At 64.5% G+C, this 15,207-nt stretch overlaps 2 protein-coding genes across 2 annotated transcripts; both read left to right on the top strand.

Moving 5' to 3' along the window:
* Nucleotides 1-53: 53 nt before the first annotated feature.
* CBX5 (chromobox 5) lies at nt 54-6,744 on the top strand. Its single transcript, XM_074164929.1, is given in 6 exon segments — nt 54-116; nt 119-183; nt 2,110-2,265; nt 2,373-2,559; nt 5,865-5,962; nt 6,110-6,744. Coding segments are annotated over 6 exon segments (720 nt in total). The 3' UTR covers nt 6,261-6,744.
* A 1,760-nt stretch (nt 6,745-8,504) lies between these two features.
* SMUG1 (single-strand-selective monofunctional uracil-DNA glycosylase 1) lies at nt 8,505-10,511 on the top strand. The gene is made up of 2 exons (XM_074164840.1): nt 8,505-8,831; nt 9,960-10,511. Exons 1-2 carry the CDS (start codon nt 8,517-8,519, stop codon nt 10,509-10,511), a joined length of 867 nt encoding a protein of 288 aa, XP_074020941.1. The 5' UTR covers nt 8,505-8,516.
* Nucleotides 10,512-15,207: the final 4,696 nt, after the last annotated feature.

Here is a 15,207-nt window from a genome sequence, read left to right as displayed (position 1 = left end):
GGTAGCGGGGAGGGGGGGAGAGAAGGAGGAGGAGGAGGAGGGCGGGCGGACGCATGCGCGGAGGGCGGCCAGCGGCGCCTGCGCGCTGCGGGCGGTTTTGGCGGGCGGAGCGCGGAGCAGCGGTTCGGAGGGGGCGGCCAGACCGCGGCGGACGGGCCCGCGCCGGAGCCGCTCCCCGCCCCGGTAACGGCGGCGAGCGGCGGATGAATGGCGGGGGGGGGGTGAAGGGGGGGGGGCGGGGGAGGCGGGATGGGCGGGCGCGCCGGCCAATAGCGGCGTGGGAGGGGCGGGACGGCACGGGGAGTGACGGGCGGGCGGGCCAACGGCGGCGGGGGGGGGGAGTTGGGGGGGGGGGTGGCGGCGAGCGGCGGCGCGCTCAGCCAATCAACGAGCGGGCGCCGCGGACCCGCCGGCCAATAGGGAGAGGTGGCGCGCTCCTCGCCCCGCCCCCGCGGCCCGCTCCTGCGGGTAGCACCGGGCACCGGGCACCGGCACTCGAGAGCCGCTACGGGCCGGTCCCAGCCAAACCGGCCGGTTTTTTGCCTCGGAACGGCGCTTTCTGCCTCTAAAGGACACCTTTTTGCCACAAAATGGCGCTTTTTGCCTCACAACAGCACTTTTTTTTGCCTCAAAACGGCGCTTTTTGCCTCAAAGCAGCACTTTTTTGCCTCAAAACAGGGGTTTTTTTTTGCGCGAATCTACGCTTTTTACCTCAAACCAACACGTTTCACCTCAAAACGGCGCTTTTTGCCTCAAAACCGGAGTTTTTTACCTCAAAACGGCGCTTTTCTTTTGTTCCTCCTGGGTTCTCACCCGCGGCTTTGGGGATGCGACGCCTCATCCCTTTTACACCCAAAACCTCCCCTTTTACACCCAAAACCTCCCCTTTTACACCCAAAACCTCCCCTTTTACACCCAAAACCGCCCCCAGCGAATCCCACAGTTTGGGCCTTCGGGGAACGGGGGAGGATGAGGAATTCTTTGGCTCCGTCAGGGTTTCTTTTTTTTTTAAAGCTGAATTTAAAAAAGCCCGCTAAGCTCAGGACTTAAAAAAACCCCAAATTTTGGGTGCGTGCCTTAAAACTTTGTTATTTTTTTAAAAACCTCTGGGGTTTTAACTTGGGCTTTGCTGTTACGCAGCAAATTCACCCCAAAACAGGGAGAGCTTGGGGGTCTCCCCTTCTTTTTTCCCCCCTTATTAATTCGCCTTTAAATCCCCTAAAAAAGGGGTGAGATTTTAATCGTGGCGTTATAAATTGGTGGGAAAATGGGCTTTTCCACCTAAACGTTTCCCTGTGCCTAAATCTCCACCGTCTTTAGGGGTTTTAACCCAAATTCCATTTCCCTGTGCCTAAATTCAGGGGTTTTAACCCAAATTCCATTTCTCTGTGCCTAAATACTCACCTATTTTAGGGATTTTTAACCCAAATTTCAATTCCCTGTGCCTAAATCCTCACCAATTTTAGGGGGTTTTAACCCAAATTCCATTTCCCTGTGCCTAAATCCTCACCGTTTTTAGGGATTTCAATCCAAATTCCATTTCCCTGTGCCTAAATTAGGGGTTTTAACCCAAATTCCATTTCCCTGTGCCTTAATTCTCACCGATTTTAGGGTTTTCCACTCAAATTCCATTTCCCTGTGCCTAAATCCTCACCTATTTTAGGGATTTTTAACCCAAATTCCATTTCGCTGTGCCTAAATCCCCACCGTTTTTAGGGATTTTAACCCAAATTCCATTTCCCTGTGCCTAAATCCTCACCGATTTCAGGGTTTTTAACCCAAATTCGATTTGCCTCTGCCTAAATTCCCACTGTTTTTAGGGGTTTCCACCCAAATTCCATTTCGCTGTGCCTAAATCCCCACCGTTTTTAGGGTTTTTAACCCAAATTCCCTTTCCCTGTGCCTAAATCCCCACCGATTTCAGGGGTTTCCACCCAAATTCCATTTCCCTGTCCCTAAACTCCCCACCATTTTTTTCGGAGTTTTACCCCAAATTCCATTGGGAGGCGCCACCCCCTTCCCCTCCGCCTCCTGTTTCCCAGGGTTTGGGGGGTGGCGGGTGGCAGGGGGTCCCCGCTAACATCCCCCCCCCCGGTCTCTCCCCCCCAGGAGCCGTGGGCGCTGCGCTATGGGCAAGAGGAGCAAGCGGGCAGCCGACAGCTCGTCCTCGGGAGACGAGGAAGAGTATGTGGTGGAGAAGGTGCTGGACCGGCGCGTGGTGAAGGGCCAGGCCGAGTACCTGCTCAAGTGGAAGGGCTTCTCCGAGTGAGTACCGCCCCGGGGGGACAAAGTGGGGGACGGTGACGATGACAACGAGGAGGAGGAGGAGGAGGAGGATGATGATGATGATGGTGGTGGTGGTTTGGTGACAGGGAACACAACACTTGGGAACCAGAGAAGAACCTGGATTGCCCGGAGCTGATCTCGGAGTTTATGAGGAAGTATAAGAAGATGAAGGAGGGTGACGGGAACAGACCACGGGAAAAGGCGGAGGGCGCCAAGAGGAAAGGAGGGCTGGGCGCTGGCGGGGACGACATCAAGGCCAAGAAGAAGAGGGAGGTGAGAGGGGGACACCCCAGGAGGGGGACGGGCACCCAACATCCCCGGGATGGGGACGGGCACCCAGGGATGAGGACAGGAACCCAGGGATGGGGGTGGGAACGCAGGGGTGGGGACAAGCACCCAGCATCCCAGGTGTCCCCATGATGGGGACAGGCACCCAATGTCCCTGTGACAGGGACAGAAACCCAGGGATGGGGATGGGATCCCAGGGATGGGGACAGGCACCCCATGATGGGGACAGGCACCCAATGTCCCTGTGACAGGAACCCAGGGATGGGGACAGGTACCCCAGGATGGGGACGGACATCTGGCCATAGGGAGAGGCACCGCGTGATGGGGACAGGCACCCAACATCCCCAGGATGGGAATGGGCCCCCCAGGAAGGGGACGGGAACCCAGCGATGGGGACAAGCACCCAATGTCCCCACAATAGGGACAGGAACCTGGCCATGGGGACAGGAACTCAGGGATAAGGACAGGCACCCAGTGTCCCCACGATGGGGACAGGAACCCAGGGATGGGGACAGGCACGTGGCCATGGGAACAGGCACCCAATGTCCCCAGAATGGGGACAAGCACCCCAGGATGAGGACAGGAACTCAGGGATGGGGACAGGCACCCAATGTCCCCACAATGGGGACAGGAACCTGGCCATGGGGACAGGAACTCAGGGATAAGGACAGGCACCCAGTGTCCCCATGATGGGGACAGGAACCCAGGGATGGGGACAGGCACGTGGCCATGGGGACAGGCACCCGGTATCCCTATGATGGGGACAGGCACCCCATGATGGGGACAGACACCCAAGGATGGGGACAGGCACCCAACTTCCCTGTTACAGGGACAGACACGCAATGTCCCTATGATGGGGACAGGAATTCCCAGGGATGGGGACAGGCATCCCAGGATGGGGATGGACATCTGGCCATAGGGAGAGGCACCCCGTGATGGGGACAGGCACCCAGTGTCCCATCCATGGGGGCGGGCACCCAACGTCCCTGTGATGGGGATGGGCACCCCATGATGGGAACAGGCACCCAATGTCCCCAGGATGGGGACGGGCACCCAGGGATGAGGACAGGAATGCAGGGATGGAGACAGGCACCTGGCCGTGGGGACAGGAACTCAGGGATGAGGACAAGTACCCAACGTCCCCAGGATGGGGACAGGCACCCTGCGAGGGGGACGGGCAACCAGCCACGGGGATGGGTACCCAATGTCCCCAGGATGGGGACGGGCGCCCCAGGATGAGGACAGGAACTCGGGGATGGGGACAGGCACCCGATGTCCCCACAATGGGGACAGGAACCTGGCCATGGGGATGAACTCAGGGATGGGGACAGGCACCCAACGTCCCTGTTACAGGGACAGATACCCAATGTCCCTGTGATGGGGACAGAAACCCAGGGATGGGGATGGGCACCCCATGATGGGAACGGGCACCCTGGGATGGGGCCAGGTACCTGGCCATGGGGACAGGCACCCAATGTCCCTACGATGGCAATGGCCACCCAGCCGTTGTCACAGGCTCAGCCACCAACCTGGGGATCCCACCCGTCACCGTCTGGTCCCAGGGAAGGTCCCAGTCTCTGTGATAAGTTCCCGGGTGCCACCTCAAGCTGTCACCTCTGCAGAGGGACCCCCACCCTGATCCCAGTTACACCCATCCCACCCAGTGCCCCAGTCCCAGTCCGGCCCCTTCATTCTGGTCACGGTCTTCCTTCCTGGGTCTCGCTGTCATCACCGGCCACCTCCTGAGGTGACCTCACTCCCTTGGAATTGTGTCCTCGGTCCTTATCTTCCTGGCGGGAGCAGCCGTTCCCAGTTCCCAGCCGGTTCCCAGTTGGTTCCCAGTTCCCAGCCGGGCGTTATCGTGGCCAGGGTTCGGGGGCTGCGGTGCCAGCACGGGGGGGAGGCCACCCCTGGGGAGATAACGGCTCCTCAGGCTGCGGCTGTGACACCATGGGGACGGGCACCCAGTGTCCCCGGGGTGGGAACAAGCACCTGGCCACGGGGACAGGCACCCAGTGTCCCCAGGGTGGGGACAGACACCCAGGGATGGGGACAGGCACCCAGTGTCACCAGGATGGGGACAGGCACCCAGGAATGGGGACAGGCACCCAGTGTCACCGGGATGGGGACAGGCACCCCAGGATGGGGACAGACACCGGGCCATGGGGACAAGCACCCAGCATCACTGTTATAGGGACAGACATCCAGTGTCCCTGGAATGGGGACAGGCACCCAGTGCCACCGTGGCCGGGATGGGCACCCGGTGATGAGGTTGGACACCTGGTGATGGGGACGGGTGCCCAGTGCCACCACGGCTGGGATGGACCACCAGGGATGGGGACAGGCAGCCGAAGTCCCCATGATGGGGACAGAAACCCAGGGATGGGGAGAGCATCCCTGTGATGGGGACTGGCACCCAGTGCCACCACGGCTGGGATGGGGACCCAGGGATGGCGTCAGGTACCCAGTGCCACCACGATGGGGACAGAAACCCAGTGCCACCACAGCCGGGACAAGCACCCAGGGATGAGGTTGGACACCTGGTGACGGGGACAGACACCCAGTGCCACCACAGTGGGGACAGACACCAAGTGCCACCACAGCCAGGACGAGCACCCAGGGATGGGGACAGTCACCCAGAGTCCCCATGATGAGGACGAGCCTTCAGGGACGGGGACAGTCACCCAGTGCCACCACGATGGGGACAGAAACCCAGTGCCACCACAGTGGGGACAGACACCGAGTGCCACCACAGCCAGGACGAGCACCCAGGGATAGGGACAATCACCCAGTGCCACCACGATGGGGACAATCACCCGGTGCCACCACGGCTGGGATGGGCAGCCAGGGATGGGGACAGGCACCCAGAGTCCCCATGATGAGGATGAGCCTTCAGGGATGGGGACAATCACCCAGTGCCACCACGGCTGGGAAGGGCACCCAGGGATGAGGTTGGACACCTGGTGATGGGGACAGACACCCAGTGCCACCACAGCTGGGATGGGGACCCAGGGATGGGGACAGGCACCCAGTGCCACCACGTAAGGCTGGCACCACCATTCTCCAGAGGATGTCCCCAACCCTGTCACCTCCAGCCATCACAAAGCAGGGCTGTAACCCCCTCACCCTCCCCTCTGGGGGACATGTCCATGCCCCCAAAATCCCTTTTTTTCACCCCAAAATCCCTTTTTTTCCCCAAAAACTCCCTTTTTTCCCCAAAAACTCCCTTTTTTCCCCAAAAATTCCATTTTTTCACCGAAAATTCCCTTTTTTTCCCCCAAAACCCGCAGAGCAATGACATCGCCCGGGGCTTCGAGCGGGGGCTGGAACCCGAGAAGATCATCGGTGCCACCGACTCCTGCGGGGACCTCATGTTCCTCATGAAGTGGTGAGGCCACCCGCGTGTCCCCGAGGGGGTGACAAGGACGTGTGGGGGTGACAACCCCCCCCCCCCCTTTTCCGTGTCCCCCTGAACCTCTCTGTCCCCCCCCTTTTTTTTTTTTCCCCATGTGTGTCCCCGTCCCCCCCCCACCAGGAAGGACACGGACGAGGCCGACCTGGTGCTGGCCAAGGAGGCCAACCTCAAATGTCCCCAAATTGTCATCGCTTTCTACGAGGAGCGGCTGACCTGGCACGCCTACCCCGAGGACACCGACGGCAAAGAGCGTGACCCCCCCCGGAGCTAAGGGCCCCCCCTGTATATAGCCCCCCCCCCCCCATCCTCCTGTGTGTCCCCCCCCCCACCCTCAACGTCCCCAATGGTCACCCTGCCCCCTCCCCGTGACTTTGGGGACAGGGGAGGGGACAGTCCTGCCTTGGAAGGGGGTTGGGGGGGGGGGGGTTGGGGGGAGAGTGTTCTCTTTGGAGGGGGGTCCAAGGGGGGGGGGGGGGGGGGCGCCCCCCAACTTCCCCCAACCCTGCCAAGGGGGGTGTGGGGTGGGTTTCGGGGGGGTGGGGTGGGGTGGGGGGGGGTTGGCCCCATTTTTTTTGCCGTTTTTTCTAAGGTTTGGTGTTTATAGCCGCCCCCTCCCCCCCCGTCCCCCCTCCGGGGGGTGTCCCTGTGTCCCCATGTCCGTCCCCCGTCCCCCCCCCCCCCCCCCCCGCCACCGTGTGTCCCCGTCCGTGTCGTCCCCCCCCCCCGTATTTGCTTCCAATAAACGGTCACTTTTCAGGAGTCGCCGCTTCATTTGGGGGGGGGGGGGAGGAGGAATGGCCCCCGCCCCCCCCCCACCCAGTGTTCCCAGTATGGCCCAGTTCACCCCCACTGGGGGGTCAGGGTGGGCCACACACCCCCCGGGATGCATCCTCCCATCCCGGATAGGCCCCCCCCCCCCCCCCCTTTTCAGGGGGACCCAGAAGTGTCGCACCCCCATAAGAAAGCGGGGGGGGGGGGGGGGAGGTGTCCGGTGGGAGGGGCCCGGACGCCTGGGGTCCCCTCTGGCGCCACCTGGTGGGCGCGAGGCGGAGCTGCAGCGTGGGGGGGGGGTCGACATCGAGGAAGGGGGGATACGGGGGGGGGGGGGGACGACACACGACAACGAGGTTGGGGACCCCCCCCCCCCCGGGGACGCGCGGTCGCGCCCCCCGCCCCCGCCAGGGGTCGTCCTTGCGCCGCCGCCGCCCGCGCCGGGGAAGGGGCGTGGTCAGCGAGAGGGAGGCGGGGCTTGGTGCGGCCACGCCCCTACTGCGCCACGCCCCCCTTCCACGCGCGTTCGTGCCCCACGGGAGGGGAGGGGAGAGGGGGTGAAGGGCGGGGGGTGGTGGTGTCCCCCGCCGCAAAGCATCATGGGAAGCCCCGCGCAGACAAAGGGCCCGGCTCCGCCTCTCTCTCTCGCGCGGGGCACGCCGGGATGGGGGGGCGTGGCTCGGCGGACTCCAGCTCCCGGCAGGCTCTGCGCGCGGGGTCAGGGGTCAAAGGGCGGGGCGGGCGGCGGCGCGGCCCGTGGGGGCCCGGCCTGGCGCGGCGCACAGGTAGGCCCGGGGAGGGGGGCGGCGTGACGTCACAGGACGTCGAGTGACGTCGTTAGGGGACTTTGAGGGGGCTGCGGGAGTGGGGGGGAGTTAGGACGGGGGGGGGCGCAGCGAGGGGCCCGTGGGGGATGCAGGGTGTGGGGCCTGGGGGGCCCTGAGGGGCAGGACTGCGCTGTGGGGCGGGTAGGGGTTCGGGGGGGGCAAGCCAGGGTTGGGGGGGCAGCTGGGGGGCGGTGAGGTGGCAGCTGGTAGGCCCCGGGGGGGCAGGTCTGTGCTCTGGGGCAGTTGAGGATCCTGGGGGAGGCAGTCGGGGAGCTCTGGGGGTGCAGGGCTGCTCCGGGGGGCAGTTAGGGGTTCAAGGTGGGGCAGCTCAGGGTTAGGGGGGCAGTTAGGGGGCCCTGGGGGCACAGGGCTGGAGTAGGGAGGCAGTTAGGGGACAACTGGGGGACGCAGGGCTGCTCTGTGGGGCAGTTGGGACCCCTGGGGGCACAGGCCTGGGCTAAGGGGGCAGTTGGGGGTCCCTGAGGAGGCATCTCGGGGGTGCAGGTCTGCGCCGTGGGGCAGCTGGGGGCCCTGGGGGTGCGGGGGTCGTGGCAGAGAGGTGCTGGGGCTGCTTCTTCACCTCCACCCTGGCCATGGGGCTCCCCCCCTAGGGGCTGGCTCTGTCCCCCCCTGGGGGCTGGCCCTGTCACCCCCCCTTGGGGATGCTCTGTCCCCCCCCGGGGTCTGGCCCAGTCACCCCCTCTGGGGGCTGCTCTGTCCCCCCCCGGGGGCTGGCCCTGTCCCCCCACCAGGGGCTGGCCCTGTCGCCCCACCTGGGGGCTGGCTCTGTCACTCCCCCTTGGGGCTGGCCCTGTCACCCCCCCTGGGAGCTGGCCCTGTCCCCCCACCAGGGGCTGGCCCTGTCACCCCCCCTGGGAGCTGGCCCTGTCACCCTTCTCTCCCCTCCGCAGGCACCAGGCGATGGCAGCATGGAGGGGACGGTGACAGAGCCGGTGGCGAAGCCGGTGCCGGTGGCAGAGGAGGAAGAAGAAGAAGATGATGAGGAGGAGGAGGAGGAGGAGGATGAAGGTGACCTGGCGGGGCGGTTCCTGCAGCTGGAGCAGGAGCAGAACGCGCTGCTGCAGGCGCTGCCGCCCTTCGGGGACCCCGTCAGCCATGTCTACCACCCCCTGGACTACGCCTGGGAGCCCCACTGCGACTTCGTGCGCCGCTACTGCCGCACCCCGAAACGCGTCCTCTTCCTCGGCATGAACCCCGGCCCCTTCGGCATGGCCCAGACCGGGGTGCGGCACCAGGGGGGGAAACTGAGGCACGGATGGGGCTGGGGGGGTGTTTGTAGGGTCACACTGTGTGTGCCCCCCTAGAACTAAAGGGGGGGGAAATTGAGGCACGGGGGTGCTCATGGGCTGCTTTGGGGGGGTCCCTATCCATCCCCATGGGGCCTCAGGGGAGGGAAACTGAGGCACAGATGGGGCTGGGGGTGTTTGTAGGGTGGCTGTGGCTGGGGCACAGTGTTTGTGCCCCCCATGTGCCCCCATGGAACCAAAGGGGGGGAAACTGAGGCACGAGGGTGCTCAGGGGGTGCTTTTGGGGGGTCCCTATCCATCCCCATGGGGCCTCAGGTGAGGGAAACTGAGGCACGGATGGGGCTGGGGGTGTTTGTAGGGTGACACAGTGTGTGTGCCCCCCTAGAACCAAAAGGGGGGGGAAACTGAGGCACGGGGTGCCTGGGGGACCCCTCACATTGTCCCCATCCATCCCCGTTGAGCCCCAGATGAGGGAAACTGAGGCACAGACAAGGCTGGAGGTGTTTTTTAGAGTGATTGTTACTGGGCACAGTGTGTGTGCCCCCCGTGTGCCCCCCTGGAACCAAGGAGGAGGAAACTGAGGCACAGGGGTGCCAGGGCCATCCCAATCCATCCCCATGGGGCCTGAGGCCAGGGAAACTGAGCCACGGGGATACTCGTGGGGTGTCTGGGGGATCCCGGCCCACCCCCATGGGGCCTCAGGTGAGGGAAACTGAGGCACGGGGGTGCTGGGGTGGTCTCAGTCCATCCCTGTGGGGCTTTGGCCAAGAGAAGCTGAGGCATAGGGGTGCCTGGGGGGGTCCCAATCCAACCCTGTGGGGCCTTGGGTGAGGGAAACTGAGGCACGGGGGTGCTGGGGGGACACTGCACGCTGTCCCCCTCCATCCCCATGGAGCCCCAGCCCAGGGAAACTGAGGCAGAGCAGCAGCCAACTGCCCTCCAGGGCTGTTCTGGGGTCACAATTCCCCAGGACACCCCCAAACCTCTTCCCTCCAAGCCCAGTGGAGGGGAAATCACACCCCGGGGGGTGGGTGGGGGTGTGGGGGGGTGTGTGTGTGTACCCACAACCCTTTTCCCCCCCTGACCCTTTTCCCTGTCTCGCAGGTCCCCTTCGGAGAAGCCTGGCACGTGCGGGAATGGCTGCGGGTCGTCGGGGGGGTGAAGAAGCCCCCCTCGGAGCACCCCAAGCGCCCGGTGCTGGGCCTGAGCTGCCGCCGGGCCGAGGTGAGCGGCGCCCGTTTTTGGGGGCTGGTCCGGACCCTCTGCCCCGACCCCCACCTTTTCTTCCGCCACTGCTTCGTCCACAACCACTGCCCCCTCCTCTTCCTCGCCGCCAGCGGCCGCAACTTGCCCCCCACCGATTTACCCCCCGCCACCCGCGACCGCCTGATGGGGCTCTGCGACCGGGCGCTGGCGCGAGCCGTGGGGCTGTTGGGCGTGGGGCTGGTGGTGGGCGTGGGGCGCTTTGCCGAGCGGCGGGCACGGCGAGCCCTGGCAGCCGCCGGCATGGCCGTCCGCGTGGAGGGGTTACCCCATCCCTCTCCCCGAAACCCCCGCGCCAACCGGGGCTGGGAGGAACTGGCCAAAGCCCGACTGGGGGAACTGGGGGTGCTGGAGTTGTTGGAAGGGGAGGGGGGAACGGCGGCGGGGAAGTGAAGGGGAGGGGTTGGGGTAGTGGGGGGAAATGGATCCATGCCTCAGTTTCCCCAGTTTGGAACTGGTTTGGAGGTGGAGGAGGGATCCGTGTCTCAGTTTCTCCCCCCACCCAGGACCAAGCCCAGGGTCTCATTTTGATGGAGAGGATGAATCCGTGCCCCAGCTTCCCCACTGAGAGCAAAGTGGGGGCCTGGGGGGGTGGGTTAATGGTTCCCTGCCTCAGTTTCCCTAGTTGGGAACTGGTTTGGGGCACCTTTAGGAGGTGGAGAACAGATCTGTGCCCCAGTTTCCCCAGTTTGGAAATGCTTTGGAGTTGGAGGAGGGATCCGTGCCTCAGTTTCCCCCACTGAGAGCAAGGCAGGGGCTTGGGGGTGGGGGGATTAATGGGTCCCTGTGCCAGTTTCCCCAGTTGGGAACTGATTTAGGGCACTTTTATGAGATGGGGAATGGGTCTGTGCCTCAGTTTCCCCAGTTTGGAACTGGTTTGGAGGTGGAGGAAGGATCTGTGCCTCAGTTTCCCCAGTTTAAAACTGGTTTGGAGGTGGAGGAAGGATCTGTGCCTCGATTTCCCCAGTTTGGAACTGGTTTGGAGGTGGAGGAGGGATCTGTGCCTCGGTTTCCCCACTGAGAGCAAGGCTGGGATTTGGGGGAGGGATTAATGGGTCCGTGACTCGGTTTCCCCAGTTTGGAACTGGTTTGGGGCACCTTTAGGAGCTGGAGGACGGATCCATGCCCCAGTTTCCCGACTGAGAGCAAGCCTGGGGCTCGGGGAGGGGGGGGTTAATGGGTCCCTCCCCCAGTTTCCCCCCCACCTGCCCCCAGGACCAAGCCCAGGGTCTCACTTGAGGGAGAGGATGGATCCGTGCCCCAGTTTCCCCAGTTTGGAACTGGTTTGGGGCACTTTTGAGAGGAGGAGGAGGGCTCCGTGCCCCAGTTTCCCCTCTGAGGGCAAAGCGGGGTTCCCTTGCGCAGGGAGGGGGGTGTGATCCGCCCCCCCCGCCCCGTGCCTCAGTTTCCCCTTGCCCCAGGACAGACCCCCCCCCCCAAGGGCTAATTCCACCGGGGGACCCCACCAGCAGCTTCCAGTCTCTCCAGTTTAACCAGTTGAACACTAACCAGGCTCTCAGGGCAGGTGCGGTGCTGCATCCTGGAGGCAGGGGGGGCTGGCTGTGATCCCCCCCCCCCGCCCCATGTCTCAGTGTCCCCTGGGACCCCCGAGCTCAGTCCCCACCGACTTTTGGGGCTCCTCGCACTTTTATTTCCTTTAAAATCTCCGATTTGGGGGTTTTTTTAGGGTATTTTTTAAGCTATTCAACCCCGGGGGTCAGTGGCCCTTGCTTTGGGTGGGGGGAAACTGAGGCACGGGGGTGTCGCCGGGGTGGGGGGGACACGGGAGGGGCTGGCGCGTGTCCCCGTGCCTCAGTTTCCCCTTCTAGCAATAAACGCTGGGTCCTGCGGGGCCGTTGCCTCTGCCTCGTCCTTGGGGTGCCCCCCCCCAGGGTGGGGGGGGTCCCCTGCCCCTGGGTGGGGGTTCCCTGGGGGGTCCCTGCTGCAGTCCCAGGGCGCCCACGGGTTTGGGGGTGCAGGTTGGGGGGGTACACCCCGGGTTGGGGCGGCAGGGGGGGGGATTTAACTAGTTTTGGGGGTGCAGGGTGGGGACACATCCCAGTTTAGGGGTGCAGGGTGGGGGGTACACCCGGGTTTTGGGGCACAGCGGGGGGGTACAACCCGGGTTGGGGGTGCAGGGTGGGGGATTTAAGTGGATTTGGGGGTGCGGGGTGGGGAGCTTTAAGTGGATTTGGGGGTGCAGGTGGGGGTACACTTTAATTTGGGGGGGCAGGTGTGGGGGTTACCTGGATTTTGGGGGTGCAGGGGGGGATACACCTCGGGTTGGGGGTGCAGGGTGGGGACACCCCCTGATTTGGGGGTCAGGTGGGGATATAACCAGATTTGGGGGGGCAGGTTGGGGGTACACTCTGATTTGAGGGTGCAGAGTGGGGGTAGACCCCAGTTTGGGGGTACAGGGTGGGAGATTTAACTGGGTTTGGGGGTGCAGATTGGGGGATACACCCCGGTTTGGGGGTGCGGGGTGGGGTGAGACCCCAGTTTGGGGGTACAGGGTATGAGATTTAACTGGGTTTGGGGGTACAGGTGGAGGTACACCCCGATTTTGGGGTGTAAGGTGGCGATACACCCCAGTTTGGGGGTACAGGGTGGGAGATTTAACTGGATTTGGGGGTACAGGTGGGGGTACACCCTGATTTTGGGGTGTAAGGTGGCGATACACCCCAGTTTGGGGGTACAGGGTGGGAGATTTAACTGGGTTTGGGGATGCAGGTTGAGGGGGTACACCCCGGTTTGGGGGTGCAGGTTGGGGTGAGACCCCAGTTTGGGGGTACAGGGTGGGGGGTACACCCGGGTTTTGGGGCACAGCAGGGGGGTACAACCGGGTTGGGGGTGCAGGGTGGGGGATTTAAGTGGATTTGGGGGTGCAGGTGGGGGTACACTTTAATTTGGGGGGGCAGGTAGGGGGGTTACCTGGATTTTGGGGGTGCAGGGGGGGATACACCTCGGGTTGGGGGTGTGGGGTGGGGTGAGACCCCAGTTTGGGGGTACAGGGTGGGAGATTTAACTGGATTTGGGGGTGCAGGTGGGGGGGTACACCCCGGTTTGGGGGTGTAAGGTGGGGGATAGACCCCAGTTTGGGGGTACAGGGTGGGAGATTTAACTGGATTTGGGGGTGCAGGTGGGGGGGTACACCCCGGTTTGGGGGTGTAAGGTGGGGGTACACCCCGGTTTGGGGGTTCAGGGGGAGGGTATAACACCTGCCCCCCCAAAAGACTGATTTAACCCCCGTGGGGCATTTTGGGGGGGGCTCCATGCGCTCCCTGCCATGCCCCCCCCGCCCCCAGCATTCCCCAGTGCCCCCCCCAAAGTGGGCCGAGGACCCAGGCGTCCGGCGGATGCTGGGGGTCGGGGGGGGGGGGCTGCATCCCGGGGGGGTGCAGGGAGACACACACCCCCCCCCCCCGAACCCCCCAAACCCTCCTCCCCAAATCCCCCCCCGACTCCAAAGGGCCTGGGGCGGGGGGGGCATCATCCTAAGGGGACACCCCCAGCTTTTGCTGCAGGTGGGGGCAGCTGAATTTCTGGTGGCCCCCCCACTGCGAGGGACTGTCCCCAACCTGCCACCAGCCAGCCCCGCCCTGACTAATGACGTCACGTAATTAATTAGGATAAGAGGCCGTTACCTGCCCGGAGAGTGGCATCTCGGGGGGGCGGGAAGGGGGGGCACGGGGGACATGGGGACTTGGGGGGGAACACAATGGGGACATGGGGGACACGGGGGGGCACGGGGGACACGGGGGGGGCACGGGGGACATGGGGACTTGGGGGGGGACACAATGGGGACATGGGGGGGCACGGGGGACATGGGGACTTGGGGGGGACACAATGGGGACATGGGGGGGGCATGGGGGACATGGGGGGGCATGGGGGACATGGGGACTTGGGGGGGGGACACAATGGGGACATGGGGGGGCACGAGGGACATGGGGACTTGGGGGGGACACAGTGGGGACATGGGGGGGGCATGGGGGACATGGGGGGGCATGGGGGACATGGGGACTTGGGGGGGGGACACAATGGGGACATGGGGGGGCACGAGGGACATGGGGACTTGGGGGGGGACACAGGGGACATGGGGGGGCACGGGGGACATGGGGACTTGGGGGGGACACAATGGGGACATGGGGGGGGCACGGGGGACATGGGGACTTGGGGGGGGACACAGGGGACATGGGGGGGCACGGGGGACATGGGGACTTGGGGGGGACACAATGGGGACACGGGGGGGCACGGGGGACACGGGGGGGGCACGGGGGACATGGGGACTTGGGGGGGGACACAATGGGGACATGGGGGGGCACGGGGGACATGGGGACTTGGGGGGGACACAATGGGGACATGGGGGACACGGGGGGGCATGGGGGACGTGGGGACTTGGGGGGGGACACAATGGGGACATGGGGGGGCACGGGGGACATGGGGACTTGGGGGGGGACACAATGGGGACATGGGGGGGCACGGGGGACATGGGGACTTGGGGGGGGACACAGGGGACATGGGGGGCACGAGGGACATGGGGACTTGGGGGGGACACAATGGGGACATGCGGGGGACACAGGGGACATGGGGACATGGGGGGGGCACGGGGGACATGGGGACTTGGGGGGGGACACAGGGGACATGGGGGACACGGGGGGGCACGGGGGACGTGGGGGGAGCACGGGGGACATGGGGACTTGGGGGGGACACAGGGGACATGGGGGGGCACGGGGGACATGGGGACTTGGGGGGGACACAATGGGGACATGGGGGGGCACGGGGGACATGGGGACTTGGGGGGGAGACACAGGGGACATGGGGGGCACGGGGGACATGGGGACTTGGGGGGGACACAATGGGGACATGGGGGGGCACGGGGGACATGGGGACTTGGGGGGGAGACACAGGGGACATGGGGGGGGCACGGGGGACATGGGGACTTGGGGGGGACACAATGGGGACATGGGGGGGCACGGGGGACATGGGGACTTGGGGGGGAGACACAGGGGACATGGGGGGGGCACGGGGGACATGGGGACTTGGGGGGGACACAATGGGGACATGGGGGGGCACGGGGGACATGGGGACT

Source organism: Numenius arquata, chromosome 29, assembly GCF_964106895.1.
Source record: "Numenius arquata chromosome 29, bNumArq3.hap1.1, whole genome shotgun sequence".
Lineage (NCBI taxonomy): Eukaryota > Metazoa > Chordata > Aves > Charadriiformes > Scolopacidae > Numenius > Numenius arquata.
The sequence above is the reverse complement of the archived record's forward strand: the minus strand, read 5'-3'. Positions and strand labels throughout refer to the sequence as shown.